The 16,489-nt window shown below is 47.1% G+C and overlaps 1 protein-coding gene across 2 annotated transcripts; it reads left to right on the top strand.

Moving 5' to 3' along the window:
* Positions 1 to 8,813: 8,813 nt before the first annotated feature.
* Positions 8,814 to 11,227, top strand: LOC121457946 (interferon-induced transmembrane protein 1-like). 2 transcript variants are annotated; one of them, XM_041667037.1, is made up of 4 exons: positions 8,814 to 8,930; positions 9,517 to 9,667; positions 10,277 to 10,484; positions 10,951 to 11,227. In XM_041667037.1, the coding sequence occupies exons 3-4, from the start codon at positions 10,299 to 10,301 to the stop codon at positions 11,104 to 11,106; spliced, it is 342 nt and encodes a 113-aa protein (XP_041522971.1). In that variant the 5' UTR covers positions 8,814 to 8,930; positions 9,517 to 9,667; positions 10,277 to 10,298; the 3' UTR covers positions 11,107 to 11,227. The 2 variants fall into 2 exon arrangements, with proteins under 2 accessions (XP_041522971.1, XP_041522970.1); XM_041667036.1 differs by lacking the exon at positions 8,814 to 8,930 and having other exon boundaries at positions 9,434 to 9,667.
* Positions 11,228 to 16,489: the final 5,262 nt, after the last annotated feature.

The following is a 16,489-nucleotide window of genomic DNA, read 5'->3' as shown; positions in this document are numbered from 1 at the left end:
TCACCAGAGGGATCTCTAATGGCTGAAAGACACTTAAGGAAACGCTCAGCATCCTTAGTCATTAGGGAAATGCAAAGCAAAACAACGCTGAGATTCCATCTTACAGATGATATACCTGAGATACACCTGTCAGAATGGCTAAGATCAAAAACACTGATGATCGCTTATGCTGGAGAGGATGTGGGGTAAGGGGAACACTCCTCCATTGCTGTGGGAGCGCAAGCTGGTACAGCCCCTTTGGGTATCAGTATGGTGATTTCTCAGAAAATTGGTAAACAACCTTCCTCAAGACCCAGCAATACCACTCTTGGGCATATACCCAAAGGATGCACACTCACACCACAAGGACATATGCTCAACTGTGTTCATAAAGCACTATTCGTAATAGCCAGGATCTAGAAACAACTTAGATGCCCCTCAATCAAAGAATGGATAAAGAAAATGTGATACATTTACACAATGGAGTACTACTCAGTGGTAAAAAAAAAAATGACATAATTAAACTTTCAGGCAAATGGACAGAACTAGAAAAAAACATCCTGAGTGAGGTAACCCAGACCCAGGAAGGCAAATACAGTATGCACTCACTCATTAGTGGATACCAGACATAAAGCCAGCCTACAGTCCACAATCCCAGAAGCTAGAACCCTCCTCCAGAAACAGATGAAAGCAGATGCAGAGAGCCACAGTTAACCACCGGGCTGAGCCCCCAGAGTATAATCGAGTGAGGGATGAGCAATAAATATGAGCAAAGGGGTCAAGACCATGATGGGGATACCCACAGAATCAGGGGACCCGAGCTAGTGGGAGCTCACTGACTCTGGACCGACAGCAGGGAACCTGCGTAGGACTGAACTAGGTTCCTGAATGCAGGTGACAATGGTGTGGCTTGGGCACTCTGTGGGGACACTGTCAATGGGACCAGGAGCTAACCTAATGCATGAACTGATTTTGTGGAGCCCACTGTCTATGGAGACAGACCTTGTTCAGCCTAGGCACAGTGGGGGAGGGGGGCTTGGTTCTGCCTCAATAAGGTGAAGGGACAGAAATTAGTTGACTTCCCAGGGAAGGCCTTACCCTCTCTGAGGAGCAGATGAGGGGTGGGGTGGAGGGAAAGGGGGAACAAGAGGAGAGGAAGGAAGGGGAACTGAGATTGGAATGTAAGAAAGAAAGAGAGAGGGAGGAGGGAGGGAGGGAGGGAGGGAGAAAGAGAGAGAGAGAGAGAGAGAGAGAGAAGGAAAATTTAAAAAAAAGTTTAACAGGCTCCAAAACCACAGAGAAACCCTGTCTCGAAAAACAAAAAAAAAAAAAAAAAAAGTTTAACCCTTCATAGAAAATCTACCCAGGAGTTGTCCTAGTCACGTCTCTACCCCATTTTGTTTAAGATACTCTAGTATTTTGACATTTACTCTGATTTTTGAGAGTCTTTTCTCTAAGTCTGTGCTGACTAGTTTATATATCAACTTGAAACAAGCTATGGTTATTTGAGAAGAAAGAGTCTTAAAAAACACTTGTGCTGGGCGGTTGGGAGGCACACCTTTAATTCCAGCGCTAGCTGGTCTACAGAGCGAGTTCCAGGACAGTCAGGACTGTTAGGTAGAGAAACCTTGTCTCAGAAAACCAAAAAAGAAAAAGAAAAAAAGAAAAGAAAATTCCTGCATAGAATTGGCCTGTGAGCAACCCTGTAAGGCATTTTCTTGATGGATGATTGATAGGGAAAGGCCCGATTCATTGTGGGCAGTGCCAACCCTGAGAAGGTGGTCCTGGATGGTGCAATAGGCCAGGCAAGCCATGGGGAGCAGGCTGGTAAGAAGTACTTGAGTACACTCCCCCATTGCTTCTGGTTGGGTTCCTGCCTCCAGGTTCCTGCCTTCATTTCCTGTCCTGACTTCCCTGGATGACAGTGACCGACTACAAACTGTAAAATGAAATAAACCCTTTCCTCACCCAGTTGCTTTTGGTCATGGTGTTTAACTGAAGCAACAGAAATTCTAACTAAGACGGTCTTATAATGTATAGAGTCCTGATTGTTTAGGTGCTCAACCCAGCAAAGGTAAAGAAGGTTTTTTCTGGGGAGACTCGAGATAAAAGAACATGAGCAACCTAACTATGAGCAGGGCCCTGGCACATGTCACTGCCCGCATTTCCTGTGGGAAAGTTGAATGTGGTTGATGTTAGGAAAAATCTTAAGAAGAGCCTCTCTGCCGATGCAAAATAACTCCAATTAAACCAGATTAGTCCAAATCAAAAATGCCCACATTTAATGAATGCCACACTCCTGAGTGAGTGGCCGGAAGAGCATGGTGAGGAACAGAGAGAGACAGAAGGGGGGGGGCACTCAAAACCTGAAACCACTTATTCCTACCTCACACACACCTAAATAGCCTGTGGGAGTGGGCCTGACCTTCCCCAGGGAGGGGTCAGCGCTTGGCAGGCTAGGAGTTGGAGTCCGGATCAAGGCAACTCCCAAGCCAGCAGCTGAGTGATGCTTCCAATCATGCCAGACTTCTTGGAATAGGGGTGTCAGAGGGCTGGGGTCTCGCTTCCAATCAAACATCCCAGAGTCCTTGGATATAGGGGCATAGGCTCAAGTCTGGTTACTTCCTGCGGGCATGGGGCAGTGTGGGAGAAGGAGGAGCTGGGAGTTGAGCTTATGCTCAGCAAGAGGTGTGGCTGGAGCAGTATCCAGTTTACTGTTATCCTGGGGTCCTTAGGCAGCTGCATTTGAGGGAGATGAGAAGGCAGGTGGCTAGGAGAAAAAAATATTGTTATTATTGGCCCTATGAAATGGGGCTAGCCATGGGATGGGACACAATAGCAGATAAAAACCAGATTTTAGTTGGCAGGTGTCCTTGATCCAGAAGAGTTGATACCAATGGTGAAGCCCCAGGAGCTGTTGCAGGTGTTTGGCATTATCTGGAGAGCACTTTGTGGGGTGGTATTGGCCCAGGCAGCAGAAGTGACCTGTAAAATATTCTTGAAATTGACTGGGGTTAGCAAAAGGCTCTGGAGACTGTTAGTTTTCATACACCTGAAACCTGTTGATCCTGAACTACAAAGCCTGTTAAAGAGGCACACCTGTCTGCATTTTAGCAGGAAACTTTACAAAGAAAGTAATGAGCTACTAGTACCTTCAAATGCCCTTAGACAGATCTGGGAGGGATAAAATGAGCCAGCTTTTTTAACTACACAGGCAATCCCAAATCCTCTCCTTGGTCCTTAGAGAACACCAGTCTTAGAAGCAGTGCTTGCCGTTGGCTGCTGAGTACAAGAGGCCCAAAGATTTTTCCTCTGGGGGAAAGATTTAGTCTACCCGTCTTGGGAGGATGAGAAGATCTGTTCCCCAAGTGAAGCCTCCAGGAAGCTGAAGAGGTGAGAGGCCACTTTTTGCTGCAGGGAGGGGGGGGGGTGCCAAACCAAGGGCAAGGCCTGGAGGCAGAAGGTCTTTTGTCTTCTAGGAGGCTCTAAAGGGTGCTGCAGAAGCTGGCAGGCAGGTCTGTAATAGAAGCTCTTTTGTTAAAATGCCATACCCTCCCATCTGTAAAGGGGCTTGAGAACTAGGTACCATTACCTGTTCGTTGAGTCTCCAGTATGTACAAGATCAAGATCTCTTAAAGATTATTGGGAAGCCGGGTGGCGCACGCCTTTAATCCCAGCACTTGGGAGGCAGAGGCAGGTGGATCTCTGTGAGTTCGAGACCAGCCTGGTCTACAGGAGCTAGTTCCAGGACAGGAACCAAAACCACAGAGAAACCCTGTCTTGAAAAACCAAAAAAAAAAAAAAAATCTCTTAAAGATTATTGGGAGAAACAACCATCTTCATTTCGAAAGAGTACTTGGGGGCGGTAGCACTCACTTTTAATCCCAGCACTTGGGAGGCAGAGGCTTGCAGATCTCTCTGAGTTCAAGGTCACCCTGATCTGCTTAGTGTGTTCCTGGGACAGCCAGAGCTATCTAAGGGGAGAGAGAGAGAGAGAGAGAGAGAGAGAGAGAGAGAGAGAGAGAGAGACAGAGAGACAGAGAGACATGGGGGTGGGGGTGGGGTTAACACCTGCGTCTGGGTTACCCTCTCGGTACAGTTCTCACTCCGGGCAAGGGCCTGGAGGTTGAAAGAACACACTAGAGACCTGGGTCTTTTGAAAGGAGATCAGCTGACTGCCAGTTATTCAACCTTGAGGAAATCCTTAAATACCTAGCTGCAGCACAAGGAATTCTCCCACCAGGCTGGTGGGAAATTGCCACACCCCACCCAAGATGGAGTAAACAATGCCCTACAGCTAATCACCAGGCGGGGCTGAGGGAACACAGGAACAAACAGAAGGTTTTAGCTGGCTGACCAGAAACTGTCCTCAAGATGAACCCTAGGGGGCTGAAGAGATGGCTCAGAGGTTAAGAGCACTGGCTGATCTTCCAGAGGTCCTGAGTTCAATTCCCGCAACCATATGGTGGCTCACAACCATCTATAATTTGATCCGGCTCCCTCTTCTGGCATGCAGACTGAACACTGTGTAATAATAAATAAATATTAAAAAAAAAGTTCTGGGGGGCTGGAGAGATGGCTCAGTGGAAAAAAAAAGATGAACCCTAGGAGCAGGAGTAGACCCATCTGCCCTGTGTAAGAGAGAGAGAGAGAGAGAGAGAGAGAGAGAGAGAGAGAGAGAGAGAGACCCTGTTGCTCTGTGTAGCTCTGGCTGTCCTGGAACTGTGGATAATTCTGGCTTTGGACTCAGAGCTCTGCCTGCCTCTTTCTCCTGAGTGCTGGGATTAAAGGCATGCACCACCATTGTCCAACTTCAAACTTGATTTTTATTGGAGTGCACCCAAGGGCTTGCCAGTGACTGCCTCCTAAAATGGGTTAAATGCACCACCACTGTCCAGCTGATTTTTTTAAAGAATGTTTTTATTCTATTTATTTATGTTTGTAAATGAAGGGAGCAGGTGAAAGCACCTTGGCCTGAGCACTGCCATTTTGACTTCAGACTCCATTTTACCTGCAGGATGAAATAAAGTTCAGGTTCCCAAGCCCTAGGAGACCTGGAAACTCTCCAACGGCTGATCAACATCTTCCCCAAACCATAGAAATCGTCATTATTTGCTGGGGGGTGGTGGTGCATACCTTTAATCCCAGCACTCGGGAGGCAGAGGCAGGCAGATCTCTGTGAGTTCGAGACCAGCCTGGTCTACAGAGCTAGTTCCAGGACAGGCTCCAAAGCCACAGAGAAACCCTGTCTCGAAAAACCAAAAAAAAAAAAAAAATAACACCCGGATATTAATCCACACATCTTCGAACACCTGATCTTTGATAAAGAAGCAAAAAATATCAAATGGAGAAAAGAAAGCATATTTAACAAGTGGTGCAGGCATAACTGGATAGCAACATGTAGAAGAATGAAAATAGACCCATATCTATCACCATGCATAAAACTCAAGTCCAAATGGATCAAAGACCTCAACACAAAGCCAGCCACACTGAACCTTATAGAAGAGAAAGTGGGAAGTACACTTGAACGCATTGGCACAGGGAACCACTTCCTAAATATAACCCCAGCAGCACAGACACGGAGAGAAACAATTAATAAATGGGACCTTCTGAAATTGAAAAGCTTCTATAAAGCAAAGGATATGGTCAACAAGACAAAACGACAGCCTACAGTGTGGGAAAAGATCTTCACTATCCCCACATCAGACAGAGGTCTGATTTCCAAATATACAAAGAACTCAAGAAATTGGACACCAAAAGATCACATAATCTAATAAAAAAAATGGAGTACAGACCTAAACAGAACTCTCAACAGAGAAATCTAAAATGGCTGAAAGACACTTAAGGAAATGTTCAACATCCTTAGTCATCAGAGAAATGCAAATCAAAACAACTCTGAGATTCCATCTTCCACCTGTAAGAATGGCCAAGATCAAAAACACTGATGACAACTTATGGTGATGAGGTTGTGGGGGAAAGGGAACACTTCTGCATTGCTGGTGGAAATGCAAGCTGGTACAACCCTTTGGATGTCAGTATGGCGATTTCTCAGAAAATTAGGAAACAACCTTTCTCAAGACCCAGTAATACCACTTTTAGGTATATATCCAAAGGATGCTCAATTGTGCCACAAGGACATGTGCTCAGCTATGTTCATAGCAGCCTTGTTTGTCATAGCCAGAACCTGGAAACAGCCTAAATGCCCCTCGATTGAAGAATGGATAAGAAAAATGTGGTCCATTTACACAATGGAGGACTACACAGAAGATAAAAAAAAATAATGACAGCTTGAATTTTGCAGGAAAATGGATGGAGCTAGAAAACATTATTTTGAGTGAGGTAACCCAGACACAGAAAGACAATTATCACATGTACTCACTCATAGGTGGTTTTTAAAGCCAGCCTACAAACCACAATCCCAGAGAACTTAGACAACAATGAGGACACTAAGAGAAACTTACATAGATCTAATCTACATGAGAAGTAGAAAGTAGAAAAAGACAAGATCTCCTGAGTAAATTGGGAGCTTGGAGACCTTGGGGGAGGATTGAAGCAGGGAGGGGAGAGGCAGGGAGGGAAGCAGAGAAAAATGTTCAGCTCAATAAATATCAATAAAAAAAGGAATTAAAGCTGAAAGAAAAAAGGCACTTAGGTGCCGAACAGCATGCTCAGATGCCCTCCTTGGATGACCAGTCTTTAAGAGTTAGTATATGATAGAAATTGACATCTATTTTTCTCAAGATACTATTGTTACATTTTCTGTATCACCAGTGGCTAAAATGATTTTTTTCATTGATTTAACCAAATAAATAAAAAAGTACAAAAAAAGATTCATCTTATCGTGATTCAGAACAACATCCTGAACAAATTTACAGTTTACTAAAAGAGTTGGACCTAAGTCTCATTCAGAGCGTTCATCTTCCGCTGCACCCCAAACTTGGCACCTAATAACCGTTTGTACCTGACTCAAGTTCCTGGGAAACAGGTTCCGAGCAACCCAGAGTCCTCAGTCCCCACACAGAAATGTGCAGCGTGACTTCCTGCTTTGTTATGATATGATTAAGTACTGATTTTGGCATCTGTAACCCGCTTAGCAGATATTCAAGGGCTATTTTAGGATCACCTGACTGCCTAAGCTTGACAGGGCAGAACAACTCTCTCTGGTTCCTGTCTCTTGCTTGCCGCAGATCATCAAGGACTTCTTGCCTTGTTCACCCTTCAAAGCCCTTCTTGCACCCACCTCTAGGCCGCGCATCTCTGATTCGGTTGGAGACAGCTGTCCTGCTAGGAGCTTTCATAAATTTGACTAATAATCTGAATTGAGTCTGAGGGTCTTTCTTTTCCCGGTGGTCCTGAATGCTATAACAATGGAATAACCTTAATTACCTGTCCACGTGTTGTGAAACTGTAAAGTTCTTGTCTGCCATTGGTTCTAGGAAGGCTTTATAGGTGCTTGGGTTTTTTGTTTGTTTGTTTGTTTTGTTTTGTTTTTTAAGTACTTTTATATTTTCCCCTCCTTGGTCCCCCGAGAGTCTAACAGTTACATTCCAGCAGGAGATGGTCATCATAATAAAGTTTACAGTCACCTCCGATGGTGAACTTAGAACTTAGTGATAAAGGCAGAAGGGAAGATGCAGTGTGCCAATAATTCTTACGTGTTAACTCTGCAGCTACAACTTAGACTACAAAAGACACCTGCTCCCCTGAAGAACTAGGAGTCAACAAACAGCTGCTTTTGCCTAGAGGGCAGAAGAGTAAGAAGAGAGAAAGAGATGATGTTCAATAGTACAGCATGGGCAGGAGACTTGCAACCAGGACCAGCGATGGCAGGCTGGAGCATTATATTCCAGAGAGGTCAGATATGGGGAAGGGGCCATGTACCTGGGTGATGCTAAGGTCTTCATTGGCCACCTCAGGAAGGGGAAGCATCTCTGACAAAAGGGAGCTGCTTTTATTTGTTTCTTTTTTTTTTTTTTTTTTTTTTTTTTTTTTTTTTTTTGGATTTTTCGAGACAGGGTTTCTCCATAGCTTTTGGAGCCTGTCCTGGAACTAGCTATTGTAGACCAGGCTGGCCTTGAACTCACAGAGATCCGCCTGCCTCTTGAGTGCTGGGATTAAAGGAGTGCACCACCACCACCACCCGGCTATTTGTTTCTTGAGTTACCTAATATGAATGTCCCAAGCAAGTGTGAGAGAGTGTGTATATGTGGACAGGGTGAGGGGACAGTTGGGAAGAGTTATGTGGTGGGGAGGAGGGAGACCAGGAAGAGGGAAAGTCAAAGATGGGGAGGAGGGAGCAGAGCTGCCAGTAGAGGGGTGGATGGTATTAGACAAGATGGAATCTGCTCAAAGTACGAGTCATCAGGGACGTCATGTTGGGCTGAATTTGAGAAGGATGGGTGAATATCAGAATCCAGCCAAGCATCAATGGCATTCCTATCAAAGATGAGGGTCTGAAGATCAAATTTAGATCCGTTATTGAGAATGCATCCCAGAGGCGAGTTGGAGGGATGGAGAGTAGGAGAGTAGGATCCTAGAAGGCCATGGGTACCGCCTCCTGATGCTTTCCGCGGTGAGACGCTGTCCCAGTGCACTGACTTGGCTGAGATGTGACTTGGACTAGGGTGTCTTCTGAAAACAAGGACTCTCAGCCCACAAAGGTAAAGCAGTTTCTTTCCTGAGCCGTATTAGTCCTATTGGGTATGATCCCTCAAAGGGAGACTTATAACTCCAAAGTACCACGTAAGCCACCTGCAGGAGAGCTGCCTGCAGCTTTGCCTCCAAGTGCCCCTCCCTCCTCTGGCCTGGCCTGAAGGCGCCGCCATCCTCCACAAGGCAGTTCACCAGCTGCTCCTCTTAGACCTCCGCCTACTTCGCGGATTTTATGTAGATGTGATTTCCTAGAAGGTGATATTAGATGCTAATCATCTCTTGCGTCTGAAATGCCAATAGTAAGTAAAAAATTAAGTGCTAAGGGCTTTGAAAAATTGAAATCAGTTTGCTGCAGGGTCATCAGAGGTAGAAATGAACAATGAACAGGGAGACAGAGGGCATTTCCCAGACAAGGTTTTCATCAGGGGCTTTTACTTCAGAGGAAAAAGGGAAAGAGCAAGGAGGCTTGGGAGGCTGAGGGAGGGGCGGCTCTGTCGCTTCCTACCTTTTAAGTACACTACGGAGGTGAGGTGAGGGCTCTTAGCAGACAGTCTTGACGAGGCCAGTACATTCAAGAAGGGACACAGAGGCCGCGACGACTAATGCCGCTAATCAACTTAACCACATCGAGAAGGAACCGAACCGAAACCCGAGCAGTGGATGGAGCATGCCTGGGAGGGATCTTTATTTTTTCTTTTTTAATGGGATTATCAGAAGTCAGAAGACCCACCCTAAATCTGGGCCACACCTTCTGGTGGCAGCCCACATAAAAGGACGCGAGAGAAGGAAGAGAGAAGGAAGCCTTTGATTTTTGCCTGCTTGCCTGCACTCTCACTGAAAACCTTCATCTCTCCTGTTCCTGGGACATTGCTTTGCTGGTATTAGAACCTACTTCTTCAGGATTCCAACCCAGCTCTCTAGGACCTCCCTGGGACTCTAGCATCAAAAGCTGACACTTTGGGTCTTGTGGACAACTACTGGATCCTTGCCTTTCCACCAGGAGACAGCCACTGCTGGACCGCTCGGACCACAGCCTGTAAGTCATTCTAATTTAACCCTCCCCCCCTTTTTTTTCTACCATGTGTAGCTGTTTTGGCCAGGATTCGTATGTTTTGGCCAGGATTCGTAATACAGTTACCTTGTTTTTCCACTTCAGCTTCTAGAATGAGTATGCTACAAAAGTAAAAGCTAAAAATACAGACCCACACGCTCTCTCTCGGCCCTGTTTGTACAGAAAGTAGATGCTCCCCATTGTCTGTCACAAGGAACGGAGTAAAATACACACAAAAAAAGCTGTCATTCCTCAAAGCACACCAAAGGGTGATCACGCTGCCCCCTTCTCCTTCCTGTAAGCTACACACTCAAGATCACTGATGTCATTCCTTCTCCCTAGTGGAGAGTGAGCTGTCGCCTCCAGCCTCTGGGGATTCCTTTGATGGCTTGAAAAGGCCTAGGAGGCCCTTAGAGAAAACCTGAAACCATTATTTGTTCTTAACTCCCCAGTCCCTAGGAAACACAATTTACAAACATTAGGAAGTAGTTTTCTGAGAAACGGACCCCACTGGGGAGAAGGCGGGCCCACTGTGCAGGCTCCTCCAGACTCCTCAGCCTGGGTCACATTTCCCAATTCCGTCTTCATTCACAGCTCTTGCCTCAAAAGCCAAGCCATGCCTAAGGAGCAGCAAGTCATGGGTCCGCTGAGGGGTCCCCACAGCTCAACTTCTGCACCAACCACCACGATCAACATGCCTGCTGAGATCTCCACGCCGGATCATGTGATCTGGTCCACATTCAATGCACTCTTCCTGAACTTCTGCTGCCTGGGTTTCATAGCATATGCCCACTCTGTGAAGGTATTGTATGCGGACCTCAAGCTTGACTTGTTCCGATGGTACCTGGGGTGTGTGATCTGTGTCAGTGTGTGAGAGTTTATATGTATCGTCGTGAGTGTGTGTGTGTGTGTGTGTGTGTTGGGGAATATCTGTGTAGTCACAAGGGAGGTGCCTGGAGATCCTTGGGTCAGGTTATCTATTGTAGCCTAGCATCTAGAAATTTTTTCCTTACTTCCTGGTTCCTGGACTGTCCCTTCATCCTCAAGACTAGGACTCTAGGCTGGGTAGAAAGTGCACAAGGAAATCGTGGGGTGACGGCCAGTGCTGGGTCTCTCTGAAGAGTCTTGAGTGTGTGAAAGTGGAGCATGGTCCCTGGCCCGAAAAGTAAAGGGCGCTGCTAGGAAGATGATGGGGGAACTGAGTAAGAGCACTTGTTTCTCAGGTCTCCAGCTCCAGGGCCACTGACTGACTGTCTGGTTTCCTCCAGTCCAGGGACAGGAAGATGGTGGGCGATATGACTGGGGCAAAGGCCTACGCCTCCACCGCCAAGTGCCTGAACATCTGCGCCCTGGTCTTCACCATCATCATGATCATTGTCTTCATTGCTCTTTACGTCAGCAAACTTAGATCTGGGGCCTTCTAGTCCTGCCTTGGGCTCCAATGTCTACAGCTGCCCCACACCCTGGTCTTGGGCCTGACACTTTACCCCACACATCAGTAGCTGTTAGCTCGCATCTGTTCACAGTGGAGTCAATAAAGTGCACGTATTGACAACTATGCTGTGACCCTCTGTTCCTGAACTAATCTTGAACTGAGTTCATCGTGTGTCTTTCCTGTCTGAGGCCAGCAAGGCATCCTCAGCTTGGCAGGTTTCTGGCCACCTGCAGTGGGCAATAGTTGACCAGACTTCTCGTGCGGTGTGTGTGTGTGTGTGTGTGTGTGTGTGTGTGTGTGCGCGTGCAACTCTTCCCACTTCTGACTCCATGTTCCCAGAATACCCAGAAATGATACAGAACAATGATCCAGGGAGTGTCCAGTTCACTGATGTGTTACCCACTGAGGTGCCTATCCACCTTCTAGCTAGACAAACTGCATCTCAGGTTCTATAAGAACTGCAGAGCTGAGGCTCCGGGCTCCTCCTCTGAGCCCAGATGTAACGCATTGGGTTCTGTGAGGGAAGCTCATCATCTCTTACCCTTCTCACTTCTGGCTTCCAGCAACAACACAAGCGCTTACTTCCGATCCTAAAGTGAGCTCTTTAGGATGAAGGCCTGATTTGCTGAGCAGCAGGCAGAAAACCCAAAGGAAACTCTGCAAGCTTCTGGGAAGTTTGGATACCCTAGCTCTCCTAACCTGGGCTGTGCAGTAGTGTGCTTGTGCAGAGGACCCTTCCACCCTCCCTCATGGCTCTTGCCACAATCAGAAGCAGGTGTGATGGCGGCCACATCCACACCTGCACCTCAAGTTTGCCAGTCCCCAGAGCGGTCCTGTGGGTTCATCTCAGGTGGCCTTCTCAAGAGCACTTGCTTCCAGTCACCAAGGCTAGTCCCTCAGAGTCCACCCAGCCTCCAGCCTGTTCACGTGCCCCCCCCCCCAATGTCTGCAGAACTTGCTCCCACACCCAGGAATTCCTTCCCTCCTAAACCGCCATGGTGGGTTTGAATGTACCCGGAATTCTTAGAGTAGCACAAGGGTCTGGGGGTCCCTTGGTGCCAAGGTGGGAAGTGCTACAGTGGGCTCAACCAGGGAGCAAGCCAGCTGTTGACCAAAGGGGGTGAGGGATGCTTGGGTACAGAGTGACAAAGACCTTCACCTGTCCAGGACCCAAAGTTCCACCCCTGATTAGCAGAGTAAATTCACCCAGCAGGAGAGTATAACCGCCGATGAGGGATCTAGGTACCCGGCCCTCCCTTCCTTGAGGCCCAGCAGAGGAAAAGCAGAGGGCAGGCTTCAGAAGTGTGGATACTCACCACCCTCTGCACTTAAGAGCCCTGTTTCCTAGGCCAGGCATCCCCCAGTACTTTTTTATGCCCCAGAAATTTCCCATTCCTGAATGTTGGCTTTATGGGAAATACCTAGGTACTCAGGGGAAGCAATTAAATAACTGAAGGTCGAATTATACCACAGCAGGAAGAGGAAAGGGTCTGCATTCCCTGGCATGGCGGCCCCTCAGGGCTGATGCTGGTTAACAGGCTCCACACAGCCACGCCCAGAGCACCCCTAAACCCGCACCCCCTGAGGGGCCTCTCCTGGGCTGATCTGCCGCAGATAGGAACTGAGGAGCTTCTGCTCCTTGTAAGTCGGGGAAAGGAGCTCAGGGTCCGGATGTTTCTGGTTGACTGAAGAGGGTCTATGCTGGGAAACTGGAAAATTCCAGTTACTTGGCTAAGCCTGAGAGTTCCTGGAAGGCAGATGTTGTCTCGACAGCTGTGAAAGGAACGTCGTTGAAGTGAAGCCTGCAGATGTCCATATGGGGAACTCTGCCCCACGGGACCAGTGAGAGCTGTCTTCAGACCAGCTGCAGAGATGCCTCCGTGGTTAAGAGCGCTTGTTACTCTTCCGAAAGACCCATATTCAATTCCCAATCCTACATGGCAGCTAACAACCATCTGTAACTCCAGTTCTAGGGGATCCAACACCCTCTTCTGGCCTTCCTGGGCACCAAGCAGGCACATGGTACACAGACATACGGTACACAGACATACAGTGCACGCAAAACACCCATACATGTAAGATAAAAATAAATAAATATAAATACTCTTTTTTTAATTTTTTTTTTTGAGACAGGGTTTCTCTGTGTAGCTTCAGACCTGTACTAGCATTCACTCTGTAGACCAGGCTGGCCTTGAACTCACAGAGATCTGCCTGCCAAGTGCTGGGATTAAAGGCATGTGCCCCACTGCCCAGCTAACTACTCATTTCTTAAAAGAATCAAAATAAGAAGCCAGGAGTGGTTGTGCATGCCTTTAATCCAGCACTGGGAAGGCAGAAACAGGTGGAACTCTGAGTTCAAAGTCAGCCTGATCTACATGAAGAGTTCTGTGACAGCCAGGATTATATAGAGAAGTCCTGTTTCAAAGACAAAAAGGAAGAAGGAAGGAAGGAAGGAAGGAAGGAAAAGAAAGAAAGGAAGGGAGGTAAGTTCTTTTGTGGTGAAGGGCACAACAAGTCATTTGCCAGTTTTACCAATTCGGTAACTTCACAAGGAGCTGACGTTCCAAATTTCAGTGCATGGCAGGATGGATAGAGGATGAACAGACCCCTTGAAAGCTGGGGAGGGCTCTGCTCTGGCCCCCACCATCTTCACGAGGAAGGAGAATCAGAGGATACCACCCTAGTGAGATGGAAGCCCAGGAATAGGCCATTCTGGGGGTAGCAAAGTCCAAGGTTCTCCCCAGATGTCTTTCATTCTTGGAAAGTTGACTGGCAAGGGATCAAAACTCTAGAGAAAAGAGGTAACCACAGAACAGGTTGAGTGGCAAGAGCCTCAAGCATAAGCCAGTGGCTATATGCCTTCCACCGCCCCTTCCACCACCCTCACCAGACTCTACCAGTTGAGGCTGCCCTGCTCTTCTCTATCCTGCCCTGGCTCTGGCTATAGGACCAAGAGAGAATCCATAAATGTAAAGTAAGCAGAGGCTGGAAAGGACTTTCTGAGGAAGGTTCACCTTTCGACTCACCCACGGCAGGAGTAGAAGGGAAGTTGGCTTTTCCTGCCCGGGCCCTGAAGGCCCTGAAGGCCCTGAAGGCCCTGAATGAAAGCCTGACCCACCCACCCCACCTATTCCCACCAGAGAGAGTGTACCTGACTTCCCTTCTGAAGCTGTGGCTTCAGTGTTGAACAAGGCTAGCTGAGACACACTTAGGAAACAAAACCTAATTGACACAGTAAACAGGCAAGAAAGGGCAGAACAAACCCCAAAGCATCTGCAATTAGAGTCTCTGTGAATTCCAGACACACCACCACTGAAAGGTTTCTCCAGCCTCAGAGCACTGAACAGACCCAGAACAGGAACTGACAAAACCACAAAGAAACTCCACACACTGAATACAAATCACGTGAAACTAGACAGAAACAATAAGAGAAAAAGCCACTAAAAGAAAAAGTAAGAATATAATAGAGCAGACCAAAATACACAGTAAAAAAACTAATTGACTTTGGACAAATATGACCTTGTCGCACATATTAAAATTATTATCTCCTATTTCGGGTTAAATAAGATGCATACACTAAATGCATGATATAAGTACTTAGGAGCATCATACCTGCCATAGAATGTTCTAGACCAAAGTGAGATTAACATCCAAAAAAGAAAATAGGCCAGGTGGTAGTGGGTCCCATTTTTAATCCCAACAGAGGCAGGAAGATCTCTTGAGTTCAAGGCCAGCTTGGTCCATAGAGCGAGTTCCAGGGCAGGCTCCAAAGCTAAGAGAAACCCTGTCTCAATAAATAAATAAATAAGACAATAGTAAGTACATAAATAAAAACATATAAATATCTATCAGTAGATTTCCATATGCCAGATGTTACAGTAACAATCCAAAAACAAATGAAAACTTGAATTGCATGTAAACTGTTTATGACCCTGTAAACAGGATGAAGACAGAGCAAAATCACCAAATTAATATTGTTGGAATATAATAAACCAAAGCTGTGTGATATAACCTGTCGGCAGGCATCACCAGTACAGAAAGGTACGCACATGCGCACATGAGTGTATTTCCTTGTGTTGGTCAGTCTTCATAACAATACCTGGGAGACAATTAACTAATGAAGAAAATATCTTTAAGAGGTCCTGGAAGAAGGAGGAGGAGGAGGAGAAAGAGGAGGAGGAGGAGGAGGAGGAGGAGGAGGAGGAGGAGGAGGAGGAAGAAGAAGAAGAAGAAGAAGAAGAAGAAGAAGAAGAAGAAGAAGAAGAAGAAGAAGAAGAAGGCGGCGGCTCATGGTTCTGAAATTCCATCCAAGATTAGCAGTCCATTTGCTTTGGGATCTGGCTAGAAGGGTAAATCTATCTCAGGGAAGCACAGAACGATGCTGGCAACAGTCAGTGCTCCACAGTCCTCTCAGACCACGTCCCCAGCACTACCCACTAGGACGTGTGTCCCCTGATCCACCACCTCCCAAAAAGGTAAAGAACTTAAAAACCTACAGTGAATCCAACTCTGACAGTGAACTGACCCACAGGGAGTCTGGGATCAGCAGCAGCCTGAGCAGTAATACATCCGATGGTCAATCTTCACTGCCAGCTTGTCTGAATTTGAACTCATCCATGGAACTCTGGGTGTATCTGTGGGGTTCATTGGTTTAACAGGGAAGGGAAGATCCTCCTCAAGCGTGGGTGACACCACCCCACACGCTGGGGTCAGAGACTCTGAGCACCACCATTCGCTTCCTATTAGTAAAATCTGATCAGTTGCCTTGCCTTCCAGCTACTGCGCCTTCCCTAGCCTTTCAGCTACGGCGTCTTCGCTACTGGGATGACGTGTGAGCCAAGTAAACCCTTTCTTCCTCAGGTCCTGTTAGGTCCCAAGAAATTCCTCTTCCCAAAGTCGGGCACTTAGACAAAAGCCAGCATTCCCTCAGGGACTTGTGAAATCATTCTCACCTACTGAATAGAGTCATTCTCCTGAGCTCTGGCAAAAAGACCTGAGGCTCCACCAGTAGCCTAAGCCCACGGTGCTATTAGCATATCACCTAGTCTTAGGGTTCTCCCTGTTCTGACCCTCAAGTACCCGTACAGAGCCCTCCAGGCTGACAAACCCTGCCCCCTACCCGAAACCTCTCTAGTACCAGCTTCCTTTCCCTTCCCTTCCCTTCCCTTCCTTTCCCTTCCCTTCCCTTCCCTTCCCCCAGCTTCTCTCTCTTGTTTAACCCAGACATTTCGGCCACGTGTTCTCTTGGTTCTTCTCAAGGCTCGGCTCCTGAACCATTTGCCCTCCTCTTTCATCTCTTCCTCTCGCTCTATCCGCGCTCTCTCCTCTCATAGCCTAGTATAGTCTGAACTTTTCCAGGTGCCTCTGGTTGT

Source organism: Microtus oregoni, unplaced genomic scaffold, assembly GCF_018167655.1.
Source record: "Microtus oregoni isolate MIOR12 unplaced genomic scaffold, Mior012 000016F_ref0000370, whole genome shotgun sequence".
Lineage (NCBI taxonomy): Eukaryota > Metazoa > Chordata > Mammalia > Rodentia > Cricetidae > Microtus > Microtus oregoni.
Note: the sequence above shows the minus strand (reverse complement) of the source record. Positions and strands in the feature narration are given on the sequence as shown.

Excerpts from the sequence above, each read along its gene's own strand:
- LOC121457946 (XM_041667037.1), top strand. The coding sequence starts at position 10,299 with ATGCCTAAGGAGCAGCAAGTCATGGGTCCGCTGAGGGGTCCCCACAGC. Across the intron at positions 10,485-10,950 it reads CATATGCCCACTCTGTGAAG|TCCAGGGACAGGAAGATGGT; the intron begins GTATTGTATGCG and ends GGTTTCCTCCAG.